The sequence below is a fragment of the Bos indicus genome, chromosome 8 (genome assembly GCF_029378745.1).
Source record: "Bos indicus isolate NIAB-ARS_2022 breed Sahiwal x Tharparkar chromosome 8, NIAB-ARS_B.indTharparkar_mat_pri_1.0, whole genome shotgun sequence".
In the NCBI taxonomy this organism is placed as follows: Eukaryota; Metazoa; Chordata; class Mammalia; order Artiodactyla; family Bovidae; genus Bos; species Bos indicus.
Genome location: NC_091767.1, coordinates 103,101,155 through 103,127,530, shown reverse-complemented (window position 1 = coordinate 103,127,530; position 26,376 = coordinate 103,101,155). Strand labels below are relative to the sequence as shown.

Here is a 26,376-nt window from a genome sequence, read left to right as displayed (position 1 = left end):
CAGAACCCTTCCTTTCTGAGTGGCTGTAGCAAAAGAGCTGAGGGTTGGTTCTGGCAGGCTCAAGCCCAAAGCACTGCCAACACCAACTGAAACAGGAAACTAACTATCAGCTGGCACTACGAAGCAGGACCTTCACCCCTCAGGATCATAACAGACCAAAACCCACACGGATGTGTCTGAATGGCTGTCTGCTCTTCCGCTGCTCCTTCCAGGGCTGCGGCCAAGACCCCACCTCCTTTTTCCCCTCCTCTCCTCCCCGGGCAGCCCTGGTGCCCAAAGCTCGCTGCCTAGAAACATCCTTGCAGGATCCAGGCTCCCAGCTGACTGACTCTCCCTCCTGTACCAGATCTAGGGACCCCCTTCTGCTCACCCATCTCCAGGACAGGACCTTCCTCCCTCACAGGCCTGTCTTCAGTTACCAAACACTTTCTGTAATCACAGAGCCCTCCCTCGTACTGATTCGCAATCACCTCCTGGTGATTTTCCTGCACTGGGATTGCGGCTACTTGGAATGTGTCTGCTCAGTCCCCTCCCATCAAAATGCTGTAAGCTGTGAACACTATAAGTGTTCCATCATCTCTTCTGCACCATTCCTCCATGGGCTGCATGCTTTTTTTGCTGTAAACCCAGCCTGTCTTGTCTTCATCAGCTAGGACAAGGATGGCAGCAAGTGTCCATTTCAGATTTTTCAATTCTAGCTGACTGGCCATGACTTCTTAGTGTACTGTGCTGAGAAGGATTCTGAGGTACACTTTTGGGACATGTGCAGCCAACAGTTAGGGATGCCTTTCACTATTGGTTTTACCCAACAAAACTGTCATGGTCAGTATTATCTCTGCTCTTCTTGCTAAAAAAGAAACTTGATATGTTGCTCCCAAGCTCCATAATGATTTCAATGGCAGTGACAGTCTTTCAAGAGTGAGAAGTACCCTTTTTGGTACACAGAATTTCTGGGCAGCAGGGAACTAGCAGAGACTACTTGCAAGCCTGGCAGCCAGCCTCCTGGGCATCGATGCCCCTCCCCACGCTCCTCGTCTGAGAAGCTGCCAAGTACCATCCATGTGTCCATGACCAGGCTCCTCCATGGGAAGTGCCTGGGATAATGTTTGTGCCACTGGGAACACTGTTCATCTGATGGCTGTTAAAGGGCCAGTGAGGACCTGGGGGTGGGGACAAGGGGGATGGAGCTCAGAGAGCCCGCAAACGGGAGGCTCCCTCATGAGACAGCACTGGCTGATCGAATAGGAGCACTATTCTGTTCAGTGGCAGAGCTGGCCAGAGCCCTCTGCGTCCCTGCCAAGTGCCTCGGGAACATGTTAACTCCACAGTGCCCAGCCACACTGTAGCACAAGCTCATTCAAAGAGTAACTCTAACCAGCATTCCGCCCTGGCCACAGCCCAGGGAATGCCTTCCCGCCTTGTTTACTTCCAGGAGCAGGTGGGACAGGGTGTTATGAAGTAGAGTTGCCAAGTCTCTTCCATCTCCCAGGGCTTTGCTTGCCCCTTTATAAAATGAGGGCACCGCGTGCCAAATCTATAGCACGTGGGGCTCCATTGCTCACTTTCACATCCGTGGTAGACATCAATAATCAATCATGCCACCCTTCAGAACCTTCAACACGGAACTCCTAATAGCCAGCAGCAACTACCTGGACTTGGACCATAAGATAATGTCTACATGCCATTCTGAGAAGGGATGAGTTCATAAGGTTTCATTCTAACATCATCTTTTTTTTTAATTGCCTTTCTTTCCTGCTGCTAAAAGGCCAAGCCAGATTCCTTCAAGCCTGACCCTTGACAGAAACTACACCCTCAAGGTGGAAGGTCAGCCTTGATGGGTGTGAGACAACCGTCGCCACTAGCAGGAAGTGCCCAGCTCCGGCTTTGGTACCAGCTCCCAACTGGCAGCTCCACAGCTAACCATTGCTTTTAAACCTTTTCCACAGGGTCCTCAAAAGCAGTTTACTCAGAAATCTGAAAACATCCTGAAAGTCCCTGGATTTTGGTGGGGCAGCGGGGAGCAGTATTAGAAGGAGCTCAGGGGAGAAAATCAAGAACCACCCAGAAGCCATGTCTTCTGACACCTCATCCAGTGCTGGCTTTCTTCCCCATCCTATTTCTTCTCTACAGCACACTGGCTTGTTTCTCAGACTTGGGGAAAAAGCAGAAACTATTGCTACTCTTTCCTTTTGAAGGGGTATGTTATACTATCAACACGAGTATTACTGCGAATAATGGTGAATTATTTACTAAGTACGATGTTTAGTACTTTATACACGTGATCGCGGTGCATCCTCACACAGCCCCATGAATCCGCAGTTGTGAGAACTGAGGCACAGAGAGGTCAAGCGGCCTGCCCAAGCTGTAACGGACACTAAGTCAGGGAACCTGCGTTCCCAGGTTGAGGAGCCGAGGTTTTCCGCGCACAGCATCGTCCCCCACCCGCTGTCCCTTTGTGTGGTTCCCACACCCGTGGGGCAGCCAGGACAGGGAGCATGCCTGCTTTAGCAGGAGAGGAGAGCAAGGCACAGCAAGGGGAAGGCGCCTGCTGCTGAGAAGCAGCTGAGCCGGAGACCAGCGTCCGTGGCTGGCACGAGGCCCTGGGGCCACTCACTGTGCAGGCAGCTGACCCAGGGAGGACCCCCCCAGCATTTCCTTAGCGTGGCCGCTCCAGGCTTCCCCCCTGAAGCCTGACTGCCGACCCTATCTCAAGATTCAGATTCAACTACCCTTCACCAGACACCTCCTGGTGAAGGGCATACATAGCTTCTGGGTCCAGTGAGTCTTAAAACACCGCCCGCCCCACAAAATTGAGCATGGGCAGATATCTCCTCTGTTAACGAACACGTCCCTTATAGGCTGACACAGTCCTTGGCTGTAGGGTGTGAAGCCGGGTGGAGGGAGCTAAGACACAAGTCCTGGAGCAGACTCTTCTTTCACTTGACACCGAGCTAGGTCACTCATGCTCTTCAGCAAGTATTTCTGGCTCATTCCGCTTCTGTCTCGGGGGAGGATGGCATTTTCCAGCCTCCCTGAGGATGCTCCCTGACTAACCCGAACGATGCCAGAAGCAGGCTGCCAGCAGGACACTGGAGCGACCCAGGTAGGGCGACAGAGACCACAACCAGCTGAGGCACAGCGGGGAATGGGAGCTCGAGGCTGATCCCCAGCGGTTGCGAAAAACAGCAACAGGACTTGAGTTTAAACTCGGGGAAAGAGAGCCAGGGGAGCCTTCCCCTACCAGGCCCTGCCTGCCTCTCACGGGACGGAAGCCTGGAATTCAGGAGGAGGTGGGCAGAGCTGCCCCAGGAGGGACAGGCAGGTGGCCTCCCGAGCACACAAATGTGGAGGACAGCGAGGATGCAAATGGAGGTCTGGGAACTAACCAGGCAAGGCCTCTGTGCCAGGATGCGGCATGTGGACTATATTTTACAGGCCGGGGTTGCAAAACTGGTGGCCCATGGAAGGACTCTGACCACAGATATGTTTCCTTTGGCAGATTTTAAAAGTCAAATTAGTCACCAACATTTAAAGCCACAAGAATTTACCTTAAAATTCTCATTTCTGGCACGTGCTGTCAGAGATCCAGCCATGCTGAGCCCATCTTCCCAGTTAGTTACCGTAACTCTCCAGCTGGACCCGAGCCCCACCACCTGCCTGTCTGGCTCATCTCCACAATGCTAAATAAATGTATCTGTTGGGCCTTGCGGGCATCTGCGTTTGCAAACCTGGCAGGACTGTAGGCAGCCTCGGAGGGGTATCCCCTGGCTCACGCTGAGAAACGGGGAGAGATGGTTTCTAAGAAGCTCATTTCTCTGAGCTCCTCTGAGCCCAGCCCAGACCACAAGAGGCAGAAGAACGTGCCAGACTACGACTCATCCGATCCTGATCAGACAACTAATCTGAACAGGACCCACACTGAAAGTCGCCCCCGGGGAAGCCCAGAAGGAAGAAACGCAGACGGGCATTTAGGACACTAAGTGATGCGCGCTGTGCTGGATGCACAGTGGGAGGGGTTCCACGAGGCCCACAGGAAGTTCCAGGCATTTGACCTGAAAATCTTAAAGGACAGGTTGGCTTTTGCCACGTCAAGTGGGAAGACAAGCGCTCCAGAGCAGAGCTGAGCAGGTAAAGGCGAGTGTCAGGAGCCGAGGCCCTTCCCTGAGGGCAGAGGGGAGCCACAGAAGGCCCCTTCAGCCGGCCAGGGGCAGGGAGCCCAGGCCTGTCTCCCCCAGCACTGTGCCGCACGTTCCCACCCTGGCCCGGGCCCACCCCGGCCCAGGCCCGACCCTGCGGACAGGCGCTCACCCAGGGTCTGCTGGTTGCGGACGCCGCCGATCACCACGCAGATCTCGGCAGGCACGTCGCCGGTGGTCCCATCCTTGCTGACCGCCTTCTTCTCCTCCTTGGCTTCGCCCTGCCAGATCACCTCCTGGATGTAGTCGTCCGGCAGCTCCGTCTTGACCTTCACCTCCGTCATCGTTCCCTGCTCGGTGCTGAGCGAGGCCTCAGCTGGCACGGGCTCTGGCCCCTCCAGCTTGTTGCTTTTCTGGCTGCGCTTCAAGCGCTCCCTGGCAAAGAAGAGAGTCTGCTCAGACTGGACCCCAGCACCGCCCCAGACCTACCTGGAAAACCCCCCCTCCCAGTCCAGGAGGTTGCAAAATGTTCAGCTACAGACCCACCTCTCATGTAACCATTTCCTTAAAAAGCACATGCCACATGCCCTTGAGGATCCTCTAGGGAGCCCTGGGGGCTCCGAGGAACACAGTTTGAAAATCACTGGGCTCGGATGGCTCCAATTCCACCCATTTTGCTGATGGAGAAGCTGAGGTCTAAATGTGACCAGTATAACTGGAGCTACATGAGACCTGCAAGGAAAGCTGTAGCTGGAAGAAATCAGTTCTTCTCAAGCTTCGATGTGCCCATGAATCATCTGAGAATCTTGGTAAGACGCAGATTTGGTTCAGAAGGTCTGGGGTCTTGCCTAAGAGTGCATTTCCAGCAAGCAGCCAGGGGGGTAGGTGCTACACTTGGAGTGGTAGGGGTGTCAGCGGCTTGATGTGTGCAGAGCGGGGTCCGCTCCACCCTTTGCAGAAGGGCTGCAGAGTTCCTCCTGCTTTATAGACAGGAACATATAAGCCGAAAGGCAGGGAAGCTATGGAACCAATCTGGGTCCCCACCCTCTGGCCTCTAGGTGGCTCTTCAAATAAGAGAAACCATTCTCAAGTTAATATACTCAATATGGAGGAGAGCACTGAGGTCTTGCGCAGAGCTGTGACCTGCCTGGGGCCACACACAAGACTGGTGGCCAGCCAAGGCAAGAAGCCAGGTCCCCGCCATCCACTGGAACCACTCTCCTTTCAGGGAGACTCTGTCTTATCACAAGGGCCCCTCGTCCTTCTGGCATTGGTTGTAAAAGCCAAGGTGTGCACAAGCTGGGGAATCTGATCATGTTCGAGGCCTGTGATGTTGCCTTGGCCAGGCCCAGCCCTCACCACTGCTCCAGAAAGGCAGCTGCACCATGAACTTCAAGGCCCAGACTCAGGCAGGCTCCGTCAGGGCCAGCTAGTATACCAACTGGAGCTCAGCGGAGGTGTCCAGGCTGGGAGGCAGGACCTGGGGTCTCATCCTGGGTTGGCTGGGGGCTTGCTGTGTGACTCTGGACAAGACCCTTCCCCCTCTGGGCTTCCAGCTCCATCTACCCCAAGAGCATGGACTTTATCATGGCCACTGTCCCTCCCAGCTCTCAGCTTTCTCCCAGGTTGGGGAACTGAGCAGAGACAGAGAAGGAAGGCCCTAGCTGATGAGGAGGGGGCACAGGAGGGCCACTGGGGAGGTACTGTGGACACCACTGCACCCCCAACCCCCACTTCATATGGTGAAGTCCTAATCCCCGGTGAGACCGTATCTGGGGATAAGGTCTTTACCAGGTAATTCAGGTTAAGGAAGATCAGAACAGTGGGACCCTTATCTGATAGGACTGTGGCCTTTGAAGAAGGAGAAAGATCTTTCCCACTCCTTCCCTACCAGGTAAGGACACAGAGAGGAGGCTGTCTGCAAGCCAAGAAGAGGGAACAGAGGCGGCCTGATGGGAAAAGGATGCAAGGAATTGAATCTGGAGCATCACGGGGCCAAATCTCAGAACTGCCATTCTCAAGTTGTGGGTTCCTGCAAAAGTGACGTCACTCCCGAGCCTCAGTCTTCACACCCATACAGTGGGGATAAACACAGCACCTACTCCACAGTGCTGTGATGCAGACACAAGGCAGCGTCTGCAAGGGACCTAGAAGAATGGCCCCAGTGGAGACATTCTAAGGATACCTACTGTCTACAGGATGGTGGGAGGGAAAGGAAGCGTGCAGAGGACACTGGAGAAGGGCCTTACATGGCACTGATTTTAGTGCAGGGTCTGTAGAAGTAAACCAATGGGGTTTAAACCCCAGTACTGCCATCCCAGCTTGGACCCCTGCATGGGCCCTGATCCTCTCTGAGCCTGTTTCTGCATAGGGAGGCAGGGAGCCCCGCACCTACTCAAAAGGCCTCAAGAGATCAATTGTAAAAAATGCAGAACCAGAACACAGTCTAGACTGACTAAGACAAACTTCTGATGGAAGTTGCTGAAACCCCGATTCCTGCCCTGAGACCTAGCAGGAGATACCACTGGTCAGTCCTGCCCACTCTGAGGCTCATGGGGCACAGAGATGGGACTCAGGGATCCTGTCTGATTGCCAGGGGCCAGTCTGGCAAGAACACAGCCCACAGGTCCTGGGGCAGCTGGGCAGGCAGGCCACTGAGGACCCTTCCCAGGCTGGACCCTGGCTGGAGAAGACACTCAGTCCCAAGCTCAGAGCAGACATGCTTCCCAGGCCTGGAGAAGAGGCCATCAGAGCGGAGGGGTCCCACCTGTCAGCGGTCCCTGCAGCTGACGTCACAGGTCAGGAAGGACAGCCCCCTGTCCAAAACACCCTCACCCTGGGGTCTGAGACCATCCCAGCCAAGCAGACTCAGGGTCCCTTTCTGCCCTCAAGGACCTCAACAGCATCTGCCATCCTGGTGCGAGGGAGGGCTCTTGGGAGTCTGACAAGTTGGGCTGTTGGAGTCTGACAGGTTGGGTGTCCACAAACCCCACAACCTCGGGCCAGACACTCCCCTCTCTGAGGGTCAGTATCCTTGTTTGTTAAAGGGGGACCACCATGAACCTTGCCAGCGTGGGGCAGGTGGTGAGCCAGGGAGCTGCACAGAATGGATGTGCGTGGATGGCAGCTGCCATTATGACGACACTGGTCCACGATGACATCCCTGCCTCCAGGAAGCCTTCCCTGATTGCTTGGGATGGAGTTAGACCCCCACCTCTGAAGGCACCCCTCCCCCCGCCACCTGGCATGAGCAACTCTTACACCAGGAGCTACATCAGCCATTGTCTCGCCCATGGGCACAAGGGCACACAACCATCCACTCCCTTAAAGGCAACACCCCCAAGCCCACGCTACACTGAGAACATGGGGACTTCTCTTCCTCTGGCTTTACAATTTAGATTTACAAGCCCAAATGTTGCTTTTCTTGGATGCTTTACATTTAATTAGGTGTCCTCATAACAATGGAATTGCAGAAGTCCTTATATCACTTTGAATTAGTGGTGCAGCTCTTTCAAACTTCTTTAAAAATTTTTTTTCATATATCATTTTTTAAAATAGAGCTCATTATTTTAATTATATCCATTTAAATGTACAGTGGAGCCCTTGGATATTCTCAGCACGAATCATTAGGTATATTAGTGAAAAAGCACTTGGAATCCATCTACATGCTGACACTCCATAATCTATTCTATTTGTGTCGCTGTAAAATAGATTTATATATAGATAACTACAAAATAGTTGCTCAAGATATGCTATGAATTTTATATTTAACCCGAGTCACACTTCAACATAAAATCTAAAGTCAGGCACTAAAAGGATATTTCTCAGTAAGTACATGCTGTCTGTGGTCACTAGCTCAGGCCAGAATGCCAGGATAGGAGCCAAACCAAGCAGGTCCCTACCCAAGGAATCCCCTAAGGGACCTGGCCTTTCACTAAGGTGAAGGTTCTCAAAGTGTGATCCTTGAAGGCCTAGGGGTTCCAGAGTGATGGCCCAAAAGCAACCATGGGGCCTGAATTACAAGGGTGGTGGTGCGTAGGCCTCCAGGAACACCACTTTATCTGTCTCTGATACCTACAACTTTGCTTTTAGTGGTGGTGGTGGGGGGGGGTGGTAGTGGGGAATGGGTAAATGGTGGCCCCTCCAAAAGATAGAAAGGGTTAGTTGTTCAGTGGTGTCCCATTCTTTGTGACCCCGTGGACTGTAGCCTGCCAGGCTCCTCTGTGCATGGGACTCTCTAGGCAAGAATACTGGAGTGGATAGCCCAATTCAAGGATCAAACCCAGGTCTCCTGCTGCAGGCAGATTCTTTACTGCCTGAGTCACTGGGGAAGCCAAAAGATAGACCCATGACCTAATCCCCGGAATCTGTGAATGTGAACTCATTTGGGAGAGGGCTCTTTGCAGATGTAATTCATTTCAGGATCTTGAGACAAGACTGTCCTGGATTCTCTGGGTGGGCTCTACGTGCAATAACAAGTGCCCTTATCAGAGACACAGGTGGGATCTGGCAGACAGAAGAGGGGACAATACAGAGAAGATGAGAAGGCAGGAGAACCACAGATTGGACAGATGTGGCCACAAGCCAAGGGATGCTGCAGCCACCTGAAGTTGGAGAGGCAGAGTAGATCTGCCCCCAGAACCTCCAGACGGTGTGTGACCCTGGTGTAGACCTGGTTTCAGACTTCTGGCCTCCAGAACAGTGAGAGATCGAATTTCTCTTGTATTAAGCTACTCAGTTTGTTGTATTTGTTACAGCAGCTACAGGAAACTAATACACTGCTGCTGCTGCTGCTGCTGCTGAGTCACTTCAGTCGTGTCCGACTCTGTGCGACCCCACAGACAGCAGCCCACCAGGCTCCCCCGTCCCTGGGATTCTCCAGGCAAGAATACTGGAGTGGGTTGCCATTTCCTTCTCCAAACTAACACACTACACGTGACTAAATAAGAAGACACAGCCCCAAAGCAGTTAACTTTGCAAACCCATGGCTTCCGTCAGTCCCAAAGTTTTCTTTTGCTTTGTTCTTACTCATCCCCATGGCCGGGTCTGATCTGGTCAGTCAATGCGCCCACACGCCTGTCCAGGGAGGTTTCAGAAACAAACCGCTTCCTCTGGGTCTTAGCAGATGGTTCGCTGCTCATATCCACCCCATCACATCTGGCGCTCACGAGCGCCCTGTGGCCAGACAGGGAGCCAGAGCAGAGGGCTGGGCCCATATCTGTCCCTCCCCACTCCACATCCAGCCCCCGCCTGGGGCGTGCTGCACAGGACAGACTCATCAACACGATGTATAATGAACGGTGTGCCCAAGGACACACAACCTCCAGCAATGAATCTGAGAACAATTATTGCAACTCTGTCCTAGAGTCGTTCCCACTGAGCCCTGCGAGAGAGCCACCAAACAACTTCTCAGTGGACTGGAGGCCCAGAGACAAATGCCATTTCTGGCCATGTTGAAGGAAGAGTCCCAGCGATGCCAGATGCCCAGGAGTCAACCAAAGTTCCTTCTGGGTGGAGTTTCTACATCATCCCACCACAAACGCTAGCACTTAAAACTCTAGCAAGTCTCAGGGGTCATGAGAAGTCCTCAGCACACTGGACTTCTGTCCTGCCCCTACTCGAGTCAGTTTTCCCATCTGATGATGAGTGAGCTGGAGTCTGAGATGTCTAAGGCCCTGGTGGAGGCCAGACCTCTGCCCCACAGGTGTGCATGTCTCCTGTCTCTGCTGCAAGGCTCAGCCTCAGGGCCACTCCACCTTCACCAAAGGCCACTGCTTATTTCCTCTGGTACTTTGGCCACTGAAATAATGCTAAAGCTGGTGGGGAGGGATCTCTAATCACAGGGTGTAAGTAATGACTTGGTTAACTCTCTCTAGAATAAAACCTCATTAAAAGACTCCACTCATTATGAAAGAGGGTTAACTGGCCTCAAGCTGCACTTAAACACAACACTCTCTATGAATGCATGCGGTGTTAAATGAATTAACACACATCCAGCCATGATGTCAGGGGCCGTGTGTACCCTGCTGCATAGGCTGACCACTGACCTAGTCTTCCGGTTCTACCCAGCTGCCCACCTACCAATAATTGGAGCACAAATGACCATTATCTGCAGATATTGGGAGGCTCCTCCTCAGCAATGCTTTCCAGGTCCAGTGAGGTTCCTGCCCTCCACCCCCATTCCACCAGAGCAGTTCTTTCCCAGGCCTCCCAGGACCTCCAGGCTCCTAGGTCCAACAGTTCCTACTCGGTCCTGACTGAATTCAACTCTATCGGCAGCCTTTAACGAGCTCCCCTCTCTTCTCCTCCAACTCTTTGCTCACTATGCTCTGGGCCTTCCCGTGGGCCTCTCACCTTCTAGCCACTCCTGTTTCTTCTGGGGATTCCTCTTCACCAACCAACCTTTCCATGTCAACCTGTCCCAAGGATAAGTTGGAAAGCCTCTTCATACTCACTTCCCGCATGATTGCACCTAGATTCATGCTTTTACATATGAACTATGTGATGATGAACTGCAAATCCTATCTCTAGCCTGGACCTCTCCCTGAGCTCCAGACCTGCCTGAACAACTGCCCGGTGGACACCTCCACCTGGATGCCTAACAGGCAGGCAACCCTGTTTACAGGTCCAAACTGAGCTGCGGCTGTGGCCCTTCCCCCAAGTCAGGAAATTCTCCTGACTCCAATCCCAGTACTCTTCCAGCTAAACCCTGCAGCCAAGGACACAGTCATCAGTTAACGGCAGTCTTGTCCATTTCGGTTAGTACAATTCCACCACTCTGGGACCATCCGTCTCTTCCCTCGCACTCCCTACTCATCAGTCTACCCGCAGATCCTATCAACCCCACCTTCAGAACATGTCCAGAAGCCGACCACTGCTTACCAGCCCACCGGCACCACTCTCATCAAGCTGCCTTCCCCCTCTCTCTTGTCTTGCTGTAATATTCTCACAGCCCGTCTCCCTGTTCCTATCCTGGCCGGGCCAGCTCACATCATTCCTTGGCTCAAAACCCACTTACGGTTCTGAATCTCACCCAGAGTAGTAGCCAGAGTCCTTGCTTCAACCCTCAGGGCTCTGAGACATGCCTCAAGTGCCCATTGACTTCATCTACTAACCCTGTCCCTCCTGTTTCCTCCCCGGGGGGCCACAGAAGCCTCCTCCCTGTCCCCTGAGCAGGTGAGGTAGGCTCCTGCCTCAAGCCTTTGCATCTGCTCTTCGCTCTTTCTGAATACTCTCCCGGTCCCCAGATGCCCCTGGCCGGTTCTCCCCTCCTCCAGGTCTTCACTCAAACATCCACATCCCTTCCCTGCCCTACGTGTTCTGCTCAGTATTTCCCCTGCACTCATTTAACACTCGTTACTGCTCGTCCTCTTCAATGTCTCCCCAGCTAGAACGAGAGCTACAAGAGGACACGGACCCTATCTCCTCAGTTGGCTGTCACTCGAAGTGCTGCCTGGTATGGGCGAGGTGATCAGTCAACACCTGCTCACCTAAGGAGCCAAGAATGAACCTTGCAAAGGTCAATGCAACGTGGCCTTTGAGGCGTCTCCCTCTCCCCACCCCTCAAAAGAACTGTCGATGTCTGGACTGCTTCAGCTGACACCCAAAACTGAAGGCAGCAACGTCCCACCCATCTGGCCCTCGGGAGAACACGAGCTGGAGATGTTTCATTGGAGCCAAAGTTCTGAATAAGTGAAGCTTCTTCCTGAATTGTCAGTCTTATCTTCATCCTTTCCGGTGGAAATTTTCTTGAATGCAACAAGCTCTTCTTACTTTCTGAAATGTCAACAGGGCAGCCTTAGCAATGCTCTGACACCATGACTTTTTTTTTCCCTCCAGTTTTGAGATACTATTGATAAAGGAAATCAGTCCTGGATATTCATTGGAAGGACTGATGCTGAAGCTGAAGCTCCAATACTTTGGCCACCTGATGTGAAGCGCTGACTCATTTGAAAAGACCCTGATGCAGGAGGAGAAGGGGATGACAGAGGATGAGACGGTTGGATTGCATCACCGACTTGATGGACATGGGTTTGGGTAGACTCCGGGAGTTGGTGATGGACAGGGAGGCCTGGAGTGCTGCTGTTCATGGGGTCGCAAAGAGTCGGACACGACTGAGCAACTGAACTGAACTGATATAACATGCAAGTTCAAGGTGGACAGGGTGATGATCTGGTATTACAAATTGACACCAGCCCCTGAAGATGCAGGGGCACTCTTATATCTTTCATTGGCTGATTCAGGCCATTGGGCAGGGGTAGGGCACTGAAGTCTCAGGGTGATACCCACAAAGGAGCCTGCAGCCTCAGACCAGTGGCTCTGGGAATACCCACTCTGCTTCTAACAGGGTCTGGGTCCGAGTCTCACTGCCAGTTCCCTGTGGCTCTACCCCACTGCTTTCTGTACCCCTGTGCCTGGACCCTGGCAGATGTCAGCAATGATGCAAGCAGTAAACAGCCAGATGTAAGAACGCCAGCATGCGGAGTGGAGGAGATGCTGATGCAATGATACAATCACAGGGCAGCCAGGACACACCAGGCGTCTAGCAGGGGCCAGGGGGCCAGGCGCTGCTGCAGGCCATACGCAAGTACCACCTCCTTGCTCTTCACAATGCCTTACGCGGCAGGTCATTTTGTTTCACAAATAAAAAAAACCGAGGATCAGAGAAACAGAGTGACTTTCTCATGGTCACACAGCTTTCTAGTGACAGAAGCAGGATTCAACCAGGTCTGTCTGACTCCAATCCTTGGACTTTTTTAAAATATCATCTGGATGATTTCTGTTTTTTTTTTTTCCTAGAGAAAATAATAAAAACCCTTGTTGAATGAAGAAATACAAGACTGAATGACCGGAAGCTCCAAGAGATGGGGAACATGTGCATTTCCTTGTCTCCTACCGTATCCTTAGTATCTTGGCCAAACAGGCACATGCTCAACACTAAAAACAGAAAACACGGAAATGCAAGAAAACAAAGAAATGGAGGGCCCATCTCTGCCACAGAGAAAGGTGCGTGGGCTCTGTTCGGCGCTGACCTTCAGCTCTCCTTGATGTGCCCCAGAAGGGTGGATGTGTTCACACTTGTCCTTTGAATGTAAAAAGTTTCCTGTTTTCAGCCACAAGAACAGAAATCATGAGGATAAAGGTCACAGCTTCACTACGAACCTGGAAGGGTCAAAAGAGAAAGAACCTACAGCAAAACCCCAGTTGCTGCAAACCCCAGTACTGAGGCAGCTATATTTACTATTCCACCCGTGATCCACATCTTCACGGCATCACCCACGCCTTAATAACCCTCAGAATTATCCACTTCTGTCATGAATCACTGAAATATTTTAATAAATAGTCAAGTAGGAAAGATTAGATTAATAGATTAAAAACTATTAACCTATTAAACAACTCTTAACAGTCTAGAAATTCAAAATATCCTACAATGCATAAATATATCATTAGTCTGAATTAATTTTTAGGCACTTAATTTTCTTCAATGTATGGCTGTCAGTCAGCCACAACGCTGGGTAATACCGCAGCTCGGAAAGACAGCGTGAAGACTTAAATATTAAGAGTTAATTCCCTGGTTAATTTAAACTTAAAATAGAGAAGAGCAGGAGTCTTGAGCAACGGCTGTCAAGTCACAAACTCCAACATTTAGCAGGTGGGGCCCTCCGGGGAAAGCTGGAAGCTTCTTTCAAGGGAGTCATGGCACATGGAAGGTTGGCCCAGGTCAGTAATAAGAGTTGCTATTAACAGTATCTTACACAGAGGCGCTGACTGTGTTTTCCAATGGGTCGGTCCACGGTATGACACATATCAGCTAGCAATGAGCACTGCTCTCTAAAGACCCGCCTTGCTATGACTCTCCCTACATGACTTTTGGGACTCTGCAGACTCAGGAATTCTCACCCACTTAGAATGCCCTCGACGGCAGGTGGGGAAGGGGAGGCCACATAGGAGCCTATGTCCACTGTCCTGTACCTTCCAGGGCACCCATGGTGTCCTACACAGACCCCGGGGAGCAGGTGACTCAACCTGAAGAGTAAGGCTACACCTAGGCTCTCACACTGGCTGTATAAACAGAGACTACACCCCTCTCCCATCAACGTTACTTCCTACCGAGGTTGTGACTTAGCCTCGATCACTGATGCCCAACACCCCTGGCCATTCACCTTGGCATGAAATGTAAAGAGGCCTCCCGACAGGACCGCACCCCTTCTCTCCTGCCCACCTTGACAACTGATGCCAGGAGCTGCCCAGCTGCTTAGAAAGCTCTGCTGTCCCTCCACCGTGCTTGCCCCATCCTGGCACTACATCTGGCCTCCACCCCTCTGCTCTCCACCCACCAGATCAGCTGATGACCTTGTCTGGGATCTGGAATGCATAGCCAGCTCCATCCATGCGCCCTACTATGAACACCCAAGCCCGGTCCCTCACTGTCCAGAGGTGTGCTGCCCCCGGATACACAAACGAGACTCCTCAATACACAATCCAGTCTCCCCAAGGCGTTTGAAGATGATAAACTAGGTGTGCGGGCTGTTGCCAAGCTTCCTAACCTGTACACACCTCTCTTTCCTGATGTGTAAGCACTAACCTCGAAGGGTTATTTAGAAGATTAAAGCACAGAGATGTTCATAAGGTGCCCAGCACGGCACCAGACACCTAGTGGGGCTCAGTAGCTGTTAGTTCTCTTCTCCTGTCTCTACCAAGTGCTTGTCAGGCAAAACACGAAAAGTGTGGTCCAACTGTGGAAAAGGGGAACTCTTAGGTCACAGGTGGAGAACTCATAACTGAAGGTAGGAGAGGAATGCTTAGCCCCTGTGAAAACCAAAGGAATGGAGGGTAGGGGCCCCTGCGAAAACCAAAGGAATGGAGGGTAGGGGCCCCTGCACACATCTGCAGTGAAGAGGAGGGAGGGGTGGGCACACATGTGGACAGGCTCACAGGGAAGGTGGTGTGATCAGGGTGGTGGGTGTGATGTGCCCACGCTCTTAACCATCGTGGTTTGCGTGAAACCTGGAGGCGGCGGAAGCCGAGGGTGAGGAGAACGATATAAACAGCAAGGCTGCGGACGTCTCCAGGGTTGCTTTCTCAGACTGAGGGCTTTTGTCATTAAAGGGCTCGAGGGACTTCCCTGGCGATCCAGGGGCTTAGACTCCGTACTCCCAATGCAGGGGGCCCAGGTTCGGTCCCTGGTCAGGGAACTAGATCCCAGTTGCCACAACTAAGACCTGGCACCATCAAATAAATTTTAAAACAGGGGGAGTTTTTTGAGAAGCAACCCAGTCATATCATCCTGGTTCCATTCTCAAGACTGAGTTTCTTCAGGACAAGACAAGACTTCCAGATGCTCTGTACTGGCAACTGCAGCTTCATGAGAACTTTCTTAAATATGCTCAAGGAGCACAGGTGGGAAACTCGAGCTGGGTGGTTAGAAAGAGTCCGGGTTCCCGAGAGACCCCAATCACTTCCCATTGCTGGGCCACTCCAAGCTTGAGAACCACAGGGCCATTTGGAAAAAGGATTCACCATTTTTGATACATATGACTTGTAGTTTGCATTTCTGTGGCCATCTCCAGAGGACAATCCTAAGGATGTCTGAATTTTCCTGCATCTGCCTTATTTGTGCAGTTAACAGTAACTGATTAAGCACAGTGAACTCTGCCCACCAGAAAAGCAAGGAGCCCCCTTGGAGGAAGTAGATGAACCCTTACAGCCAACCTGCAATTTATGATTTTTATAGCCAAACCCTGGTCCCAAGTTTAGTAAGGTGAGAACACACATTTCTGGAAATCAAATGAGTTCTAATTACAGGATCAGAAACCTACAGTCAAGACAAAGACTGAAAAGTGAAAGTGAAGTCGCTCAGTCGTTTACAACTCTGTGACCCCATGGACTGGAGCCGACCAGGCTCCTCTGTCCATAGGATTCTCCAGGCAAGGATTCTGGAGTGGGTTGCCATTTCCTTCTCCAGGGAATCTTCCCCACACAGGGATCGAACCTGGGTCTCCCACATTGCAGACAGACGCTTTACCATCTGAGCCACCAGGGAAGCCCCCAGGATAAAGATGGCACCTGACTAACACATACCCAGAGCTGGTTCTCATATAATTCATTCTGCTAATACCATCCTGGTCACTGACCAGCATCAGGCCTACTGGTACTACAGAATTTGGGGCAAATAAGGTTAATTTGTTCAGGGCTACTTTAATTTTCCTGCCGAAAGCCAAAAATGCTAAATAAAAAGAAGCTATTATTTGAAAACAATTACACATCCATACACATGTGCTTATGAGATTTAACTGTCCATGGTGGGGGGTGGCGGGGGGCGGGCCTTGGCTTAAAGGACAAGACCCAGTGAGGCCCAAAGCCATCTGATTATTTGGTTGACCATGAACAAGTCTATTTCTCAGGCCCTGTGAGAAGGAGAGATGCCAACTGGTGCCTCAGAGGGACCCTGGAGGGTCACTTGAGATACACAAACTGCAGGACACAGGAAGTGGATCATGGTGGGCCCTCAAACCCAAGTTCCACACCCACAGTCATCCCCACCTCCAGGCTCCCTCTGATGTCCAGGCTCTATGAGAAGTCAACTGCCACCCACTGTCCCCTCCTCCTGGGAATGGAATCCAGCACTGCAGTGACGGTGGCAATAAAAACAAGCATTTACCGAAAATCTACTACAGGCCAGGCATTGGGCTAAGGTATAATGCCACTTAAAAAAAAAATTATTTGCCTGTGCCAGGGCTTTCTTGCGGCATACAGGATCTTTTTTCTTTTTAAGTTGTGGCATGCAGCATCTTTTAGCTGCGGCATGTGGGATCTGTTTCCCCGACCAGGGATCAAACTCAGGCCCCCGGCATTAGGAGCATGGGGTCTTAGCCACTGGACCACCAGGGAAGTCCCTACATACCATCATTAGTGCACCTGATCCTCATCCACACCACTATGAGGGCAGTATGAATATAACTCCCCATTTTACAGATGAGGAAACTGAGGTCAGGTAACTAGCCTAAGGTCATACAACCAGACAGTAGGTGGTGCCAGGATCTGAACCCAGGCAGTGTGGGCTCAGAGAGGGGGTGAGTGAGATGCCCCACAGACCAGGCATGCAAAGTGGGAGCCACAGGGACCATCCTGTTCCACTCTGGGGCTCTCCCAGGACCAAGCAGAAGGCTGTGCATTTTGAATGCAGGACTCACAAAATGCTGTGCTGAAACGAATTCCTCAGGCCTGAAAAACATGGCCTTTCAGACACTCCCCTCCAAGCCTACTGTCTAAGGTCCTGCCTGTCCTGAGCTTTTGGCAGTACCTCTTTAACATCTTGCCCCTTGCAGTTTATTCTTCTGGCAGACAGAATGATCCTTTTAAAACCAAATCATGTCACTCCTCTGCTCAAAACCCCCAATGGTTCCCCATTTCACACAGGGTAAAGGCCAAAGTCCTGACAAAAGTCCCCAAGGCCCTGTGAGCCATGTCAGTCTCCCTGTGGTTGCTCCAACACATTATGCGCACTTCTGCCCAGGGCCTTTGCACCTACTGTCCTCTCTGCCTAGAATGCACTTCCCCAAATGACCGCTTGACTCAGTCCCTCATTTCCTTCAAATCTCTGTTCAAACATCACCTTCTTGTTGATGCAATACTCCTTCTGCCTTTCCCAATCTCCCTCTCTGCCCTTCCCCCAAAGCACTTCTTACCATATGACAGGCGATGTAGTTTCAGTATTTATATCTCCTCCATTCCCACAAGAATGTGAGCTCCACAAGACCAGGGATTTCTGTTTTGTTTGCCACTGTATTTACAGCACCAGGGTCAGACCCTAGTACTTAGCAGGCACTCAGTAAGTGTTTGTGGAATGAATGAATGAGCCTTGGTCTTATCACCTTCTCCTCCACCCCAGTCTCCCTGTCTATACGGCCTGGATCACTTGTTAGGCAACTGGTACACATGGCAAACAAACGAGTCCCTCACCGCCTCTATCCCTGGCCTGCCTTATCTCCAGATGAAAGGGCTGGACCAGATTATCGACAAAGTCCTTCCAACACTAAAAACCTTCAACTGACAGAAAAAAGGGGGCCCTAATTCTTCATTACAGCAAGGCTGAAGCTACATTTATTTGACTATGAAAACTCCATTCAGAATGTTAGAATTTTCTACAGTTAAGGCCCCATAGCCCTCCACGCCTCTTAGAATAAATGAGGTTTAAATGCACTGGGCTACGTGATCTGTAACCTGCACACCAGGTTAGCATTAACCTCAAGTGCTGAGATCACTGGTCTTGTAAAACCGACCCAGGCTGGGTTACAGGGAAGTAAACCAAACCACCGGCAGTCGTCTCCTAGGATCAGAAACACCACCTCTCCTTGTCCCCCTCAATTTAACACTAATTCCTTAGCAGCCCATGCTGCTGCTTTTGGGGTTTAGCCAGAGACCCTCTGGAGAAGGAACAACATGAGGTGTTCTGGGCCAAAAGGAAGGCGCTGGGACGAAAGCAGACCCTGGTGTGATAACACAGCGTGCATGGCACAGCTTGGAGCGGAGGTCAGAGAGTCACAGGTCCTTCAAGGTCAGTCCCAACCAGGACCATCCAGCCTCACTCTTGACTTCAGGGAGCCTCGGGCTTTAGTCTCTTCATCTGAAGCCGGGACTGCATGAGTCTAATGCTCCACAAAGCATCCAAGACTCTTAACCCCATCTGGCCAATCTAACCCAATATCTGGGCTCAGTCATGCCTGACTATCTTTGAAACCCCATGGACTGTAGCCCACCAGGCTCCTCTGTCCAAGAGTCAAATTCACCAGCGGCATCAGCTTAGGGGTATGTTAATGTTCTCTGGACATTTAATGCAGAACTCACTTCTCACACTGATTGCTGGGTCACTCGACAATAACACTGCTCTGGTCTTTCAAAGATGCTCTATTAGCTTTAATGACAGAATCAATATAAACTCCTTCTGAGGCCCCACCTTCTGGACAAGACTCCAGCCGACGGCCCAGCCCTGGTCCCCTCACAGGCTCCTCTAAACTCGGTAAATTGATCACTTCCTACAGCAGCAGGAGGGCATGGTGGTGAGGCATCTGCGTCAGAAGAGTCAGACCCGGGTAGGACCCTGGCTGTGCCGCTCACTTCCAACTGTGTACATACCTCTCTGGGCCTCGGCAGCTTTGGTAGTAAAGTGGGAATAATAAGATCATCCTTCACAGAACCGTGATAAAGATTACGGGCTGTGCTGTGTTTAGTTGCTCAGTCGTGTCTGAGTCTTTGCAACCCCATGGACTATAGCCCGCCAGGCTCCTCTGTCCATGGGATTCTCCAGGCGACAGCACTGGAGTGGGTAGCCATTCCCTCTTCCAGGGGATCTTCCCGACCCAGGGATCAAACGCAGGTCTCCCTCATTGCAGGCAGATTCTTTACCCTCTGAGCCACCAGGGAAGCCCAAGAATACTGGAGTGGGTATAGACTATCTCTTCTCCAGGAGATCTTCCCAAACCAGGAATCGAGCCACAGGGTCTCCTGCATTGCATGCAGATTCTTTACAAGCTGAGCTACCAGGGAAGCCTCATAAAGATTACATTGTTTAATAAATGTAAATCACTTAGCTCAGAGCCTGACTAAATGGTAGTTATTTTTAGAATTTTTTTCTCTGCATCGCAAGTCATGCAGTAAGGTCTGGGCTGACTCTTTCTGGTGTATGCTCTGGCACTGTGGTAGTCACAGGGGGCTCCATCACTAAGTGTATGCAGATATAGGTTAATCAGGGAGAGCAAACAGACGGCACACAGGCCACCTCCCGCCTCCCCTGACCAGGCCAGGCATCTCTAGCTGATCTCAGCACTCACTACAGCCTTGGGCCGATAAGACACAATATAGAGCTTCAGGCACCTGTGAGCACTGTGGGGAAACCCATCTGCTGTTCTCAGGTCGCTAGGCAGAGACGGTGGCCTGGGAGAGATCCGTGCATTAGAGAGTGAGGGCAAGGGCCACACATACATACAAGCGATGAGGAAAGAAGGGAAATGTGTTCACTGTTGCAGACCCAGCACTTTGAATGGTGCCTGCCATGGAGCAGGTGCCCAAATGTCTGTTGGATGGATAAATTAGCATCTAATCCATCTGAGTCCATAGCACAGAGTACTGGGTCTAACCTAGCAGGTGTTCAATGAACAAGAGAGGGCGGTGGGGGCAGCTGGCTAGACCCTCACTTGAGTACAGAATCAATAAGTGGACAGAGCACCAGCTTAGGGAGGGCCAAGGCCTGATACTGCCACTCACTCAGCACATGACCCTGAGCAGGGTCTCTTCTCCCCATGTGTTCAGTGAAGGGAGTGACTAGACAAAGCCCAAGGCCCCTTTCAGTCCTGACATTCAGATCTAGGAAGCATGTCCAGGCACTGGCAGTCTAGGGACTCTCGCTACCCCACAAGCCATAGCCTCATACACTGTTCTTACACAAGATTCTCATCTCAGGGGCCCAGGAGAGAAATACAAGGGCACTGGGCAGCCACTGGCTACATGAGTCACTGTCTGGATCTCCAAGCCCAAGCTCAACTGTTCAGCCCTTCAATCTAACCCGCACTCCCTGCCCCTACACTATCCCAGCTTCTCCCACCTCATTCAGGGTACCCATCCCATAAACACTCACTGAGCCTCTGGAGCTGGCACTTGAGAAGCAGAGAAAAGCACACAAATACGAGGAGTAAGTGAAGAGCGAAACAGGCCACAAGCGACACAGGCCACAGGTGGGGCTGGAGGGGCTCAGAGAAGGCGTCTCAGAGGGGAGGATGGGGTTGGGACCTAGAGGGTGAAAGGGTCATGGAAAGAGTGGGGAGAAGAGCATCCCAGGCAGAGGAACAGCGGTTGCAAAGACTCTCAGGCCAGGAGCTGGCAAACTATGGGCACTCGTGATTTACGTGTCATCTGTGGCAGTTTCTGGATTATGCTGGCAGAGGTGCCACAGTGACCTGTGGCCTGTGGAGTGTGAAGGGCTATCTGACCCTTTATAGGTAAAGATGGGCAACCCCTGGTTTACAGAGTTAGAGGGTCAGGGTAGCTAAAACAGACTGAGCAAGGAGGAGACATACGAGAAGACCAGGGAGGTGGGTGGAAGCCAGGCCATGCTGGCTTGGGTGGGTTACACTGATCTCCAGCCTGGTGTCAATGCCTCCTTTCGAGCCGTCTCCAATCCATCCTGCAAATGGGGGCCAGGGTGATCTCCCTGAAACACAGAGCTGAGCACCCTCCCCTTCTTCTCCCATGGTTTCCCAAAGCACATTACAAGGAACACTAGCTCCAGGAGACAGACTTCAATAAAAGCATGCCACAGTTAAGTAAGTTTGAGAAACATGTCATTCTCCTCTCTCTCTCTCCGATGCTCTCAAGCAAGCACCCTAGCACGTGAAATGCTTTGGAAAGTTCCACAGCAAAGAAATCTGCGGACTTTGACTCGCCATTCTTCAAATTATTTGGCCAAAGAACCCTTCCCCCAACCCCATAAAAATCTATTAACATTTAAAGAACCAGTGTTCCATGAGCTGAAGGGCATACTCCTGTGCTTGGCACACCCAGCTCCAGTAGGTAGGTAATCCTAGAGCCTGTCCTACATTTTGTGGATGTGGCCTGGGAAGCCTTCTCTCTAGGCTGTCCCTTGCCTTCTTCTTGCCATCAATGCCCTAAACAAAGGTCATCTGGCCACCCCAGCTGCTCTATCCAATGGAACAGCACCGACGTTTATAGCAAGTGAGTGTCTGCCAGCACCCCTGGTGGTAGACGTCTACTCCACGGGCCTGTCCAGGGTTGCTTTCCCCCTATCTTCGGTCACAACATTCCCGCTCTCCTTTGGGGACCACCCTTCCGCCATCCCCTGCCAGCTCCAAGGGTGAGGTCTGGCTAAGCAGACTATTCCACCCTCCTGATTTGGAGGGACGGGCTTAGGGGAGGAGCACAGGACCGAAGTCAGGCCAATGAATTCCAGACTAGCCTGGGCACCCTTGGAGTTCACGATGAGGCAGTCGAGATGGGATTCAACCCCAGGTCCTCCTGCCCAGTCTTGCACCTCACCCCCAAGTCTCCGCTAACTTGAGCAGCCAAGGCCAGTTCAGCATTGAGTCATCCTTAGATTCCAGTCACAGGTGCCCACAGAGGGCACCAGGAGGGCTGGGAAGTGTTACTCACAGCTCCATGTCCTCCAGGGAAGTATGGCTACTTCTCAGCAAAGGGGGCTGGCCTGGACCATCCATTCTTTCAGGTGGTAGGTGATGACCAGACAGAGGTGGTTGTTAGCCAAGCGACCAGGGATGAAGGAAAGGGGAGTGCGGCAGAGGGCAAGGGAGGGGGGCATACCTGCTTGCCGCGCTTTTCCTTCCAGCTGCACTGGCTCCGTCAGCCTGCGAAGGAAATCCAGAACACCTACATCAGCCAAGAGGAAGACACAGAGGCTACCCACTGTACCCTACCAAGCTCCCACTCAAACACCAGCTTTCAGAGGGGTGAGCGGGCCACCATCCCCTGCTCCATTCCTCCAGGCTGGAAAAATCTGCCCCCAGTGGCAAGAGGAGGTCAGGACAGCCATCCCCCGACCCCACCCTCCAACACCAATCTGCTTGGCCCTTTAAATCCAGCCGAGCACCCACTGCCAACATAAACCCAGCAACCACAGAGCTCCTGGGACTCAGTGAAAAGTAAGTAACCAGCTAAATCTGAGATTGAATTGCACCATTTTTATTTTCAGCTGGGATTTCCAATAAAACAGTAGCCGCAGATTTATTCCTACCGACTGGAGGGGGAAAATCTTATTATGTTAAAACAGGCTGTCCCCCAACCCTGCAAGCACAGGGAGGCAAGAGAATGCTGGTTTGTAATCGCTTTTATTTGGGGGGTGGGAGGTGGGGAGATAAGGCTAACCAAATGAAATCTTCAGAAATCATGAAATTCTGGTTCAGATGGAGAGACTAAGGCCCTAGAAGAGAAGGGAGTTGCCTGAAGTCTCATGAGGAGTGAGTGACAAATACCCAGCGATCCCAGTGACACCTAGGCCCATGCTGGGCAGACCTCAATGCTAAGGCCATGGACATGGGAAAAACTAAGGCCATGGGTTCTCCAACACCCCTAGTTGGAGATGCATGGCCCAGCTTTGGGGGAACATTTATGATAATAGTAACCACAGTTGGAATAATGCAAGTTCAAAACTCAAGTGCACATGTGTTTCCAAATTCAGAATCTTTCCAATTTTAGAATGGTAATATGTTGCATGTGTTCTATATTTTGCAACAACCCTGGAAGGGTCTGGGGAGCACCCTGTGCTCAAGCAGGTTGACATTTCTGTAGTGAAACACATGCAGTCAGCACATGGGTGACATGAAGCCGGCACCTAGCCGCTCCCCCTTCTGGTCACGTTCTGTCACCTCACCAGTTAGAAAACATCTTTTCGTTTCCAAGCTTTTTGAAATTCAGGGTTGCAAATGAAGGACTGAGGACTTAAAAACAGCAGCAGCTACCTGTTAATGAGTGCCTCTGAGAAGCTGCAAACTGGCAAAACCAGATGGTGGACTTCGATTCAAACAGTCAATATATAAAAATAAAGGGATTTCATCCCCCCCAAAGCCAGATGTTCAGCTTCTAAAAGCAGCACGCAGTCCCACATGACCAATCAGCTGGAGTGGACATACCTGGTTAGCCACAGTCCCCACCACCCCCTCTTGTCTACTTCCCCACCCAGTCCCCTGTGGGTACCAAGACTCACTCCCCCAGCCAACTTCCCACCCAGCCCTAACGTGTGGGCACTGAATGCCTCTCATTTAATCCTCTGGACAGGTTCCCCAACACACATACACAGTCTTCCCATTTTACAGGTGAGGCACCGAGGGTCAAAGAATTTAAGTCATTTATCCAACATTCCTTGTGGCTCAGCTAGTAAAGAATCTGCCTACAATGTGGGAGAGCAGGATTCAATCCCTTGGTTGGGAAGATCCCCTAGAGAATGGAAAGGCTACCCACTCCAGTATTCTGGCCTGGAGAATTCCATGGACTTTATAGTCCATGGGGTTGCAAAGAGTCAGACACAACTGAACGACTTTGACTTTCACTTTCATCCAACATCCCACAGCTACAAGCCCAGGTGTGGGTCATTCCAATGCCCACTTTCCTCAGCTCTGGAATATTTTATCTCCCTCCAACACTCAAGAGAGCCAATTGGGAAATGGGGTGAGTGTACACAGCCCCCACTGCCCACAGGAAGGAAACGGACAGTGAAGGAGGTCACAAACAAGGAGGCAGAAACACAAGGCTTGGGAGGGAGAAGCTAACGGGACGCCAGTGTATTATTTCCATGGAAGAAACAAGAAAGCAGAAGATGGTTTGCAAACAATTTCACTGGGAGCAAAAGAACAGGATCAATTACAGCCTCTTTCCGACATCTTGCATTCCTCAAACTTGTAAGGAAAACGAATGCAAGGAGTTGTTTGAATGTTCATATCAGAAAAGGCAAAAGTGGGAGGGGTGGAAATTCTGCTCCCAGAGAGCTTGAACACAGTAAAACCTCCGGCGCACCTTTCAGACTCAACTACATGTGTATTTATAGAATTTCATACCTATCTTTAATGTTATACATATTTTTTTTTCCTTCTCCTTCACACATAATTTCACACAAAGTTGACCAGTTCAAGTGTTTTGAACATGCAACTGGGCAGGGAAATGAGTCTCTCTTTGGCACAGCTGCCCATCTCCATGTGCGTTCCCATTTTCCCTTTTATTGTGTTCATGATATTTGAACTTCTCATCACTGGTACCTACATACATTTTCGTTTTCCACTCATTTTTATCAAACTAAGACAAGGTGCTAAAAATGTTCAAAGAGCTGTCCAAGCAAATCTTTCTGTAGAAGCCTAGATGGGATGGGATAACTGGAGGGAAGAGCGCATCCCTGCAGGGTGGGAAATGTCTGTTTATTGGCAGATATGAGAAGCAGATATGGAAAGGTGAGAGAGATGGACCACGGACCACCAGTGAGAGATGCTCAAGAGAGCACGTGTCAATATCACAGCCTCTCTCAATCTCAGCCTTTGGGCCTGAGTCCAGACCCACCCGAAGCTCCAATACTTTGGCCACCTGATGTGAAGAGCAGACTCATTGCAAAAGACCCTGATGCTGGGAAAGACTGAAGGCAAGAGAACAACAGAGGATGAAGTGGTTGGATGGCATCATCGACTCAATGGACATGAGTTTGTACAAACTCTGGGGGATGGTGGACAGGGAAGCCTGGTGTGCTGCAGTTCATGGGGTCACAAAGAGTCAGACATGACTTAGCAACTAAACTGAACCAAACTGAACCAGACTACTTTAATGGGACAGCCTCTATGGGCCTCCCACCCCCACCAGCCACAGTGCTGAGGACACCGATTCTCAGTTGCAGAGATCCCTAAGTTGCCAGGCTGGCTTTGTCTGTGTCCTCACAAATATCTCAAAGCAAGTCTTACTGTTTGAATTAAGTTGATATTGCCATTTTCCTGGGCCCAAATGGTCTAGTACCAGCAATTTCATTCAATTTGACCCAAACCACAAACTCACAGATTACCCAGTGTAATCTGATCTGATTCTCAATTTGAACCAAAGTTTAAGAGCACAGGGACTTAGAGTCAGAGGGTCTGAATTCAAGTCCTGGGTCTGCCATTTTTGAGCTGTACAATCCTCGGCAAGTCATCTGCACTCTCTAGTCCTCAGTTTCTTCATCTGCAAAATGGCAATATGCCAACACTAGGATCTATCTGCTTGGGACTGGAGGGAGACTTAAACATGATAAATAAGCTATACACATAAAACTACTTAGTGTGAGCCCAGCTGTAATAATAATAATCATCATTAACAACCCTAGATACAGCTATAAAGGGTGCCATTTATTGGGCCCAAGAAACCGAGGCATAGAAAAACAGAGTGACTTATATAAGAGTATAGAGCAGATGGGCAAGAGGCAGGATCAGTCCTGGACCGAGCCACATGTCTTCCCAGCCTGTCCAGGGGCCTGATCTGAATCCTCGGCTGCAAGACAGAAGGTCATAAGCATCTACCAGACCCCACGGCCCTAAGGCTTTCTCCAAAGGGCTGGTCAGAGTGACAGTGAATACAGTGATGCTGGTAAAGTACTAAACAGAGGCCAGGTACGTGTAGAAACGGAAACCCTACTGCTGATGCCACCAGGGGACCATGTGCGCCTAAAGACGCAGCTTCCGCCTGGCTCTGTCTGGGTCTCACCTTCAAC

The 26,376-nt window shown here is 51.1% G+C and overlaps 1 protein-coding gene across 17 annotated transcripts in view; it reads right to left on the bottom strand.

Moving 5' to 3' along the window:
* ZNF618 (zinc finger protein 618) overlaps nucleotides 1–26,376 on the bottom strand; it is a 205,093-nt gene that overhangs the window by 71,061 nt on the left and 107,656 nt on the right. For 16 of the 17 annotated variants that reach the window (XM_070795336.1, XM_019966777.2, XM_019966780.2 and 13 more), the window contains exons 2-3: nucleotides 22,467–22,510; nucleotides 4,309–4,571 (exon numbers count right to left, since the gene is read on the bottom strand). In XM_070795336.1, coding sequence (XP_070651437.1) covers nucleotides 4,309–4,571; nucleotides 22,467–22,510 — 307 coding nt within the window. The other variant, XM_070795330.1, reaches the window with a different exon arrangement.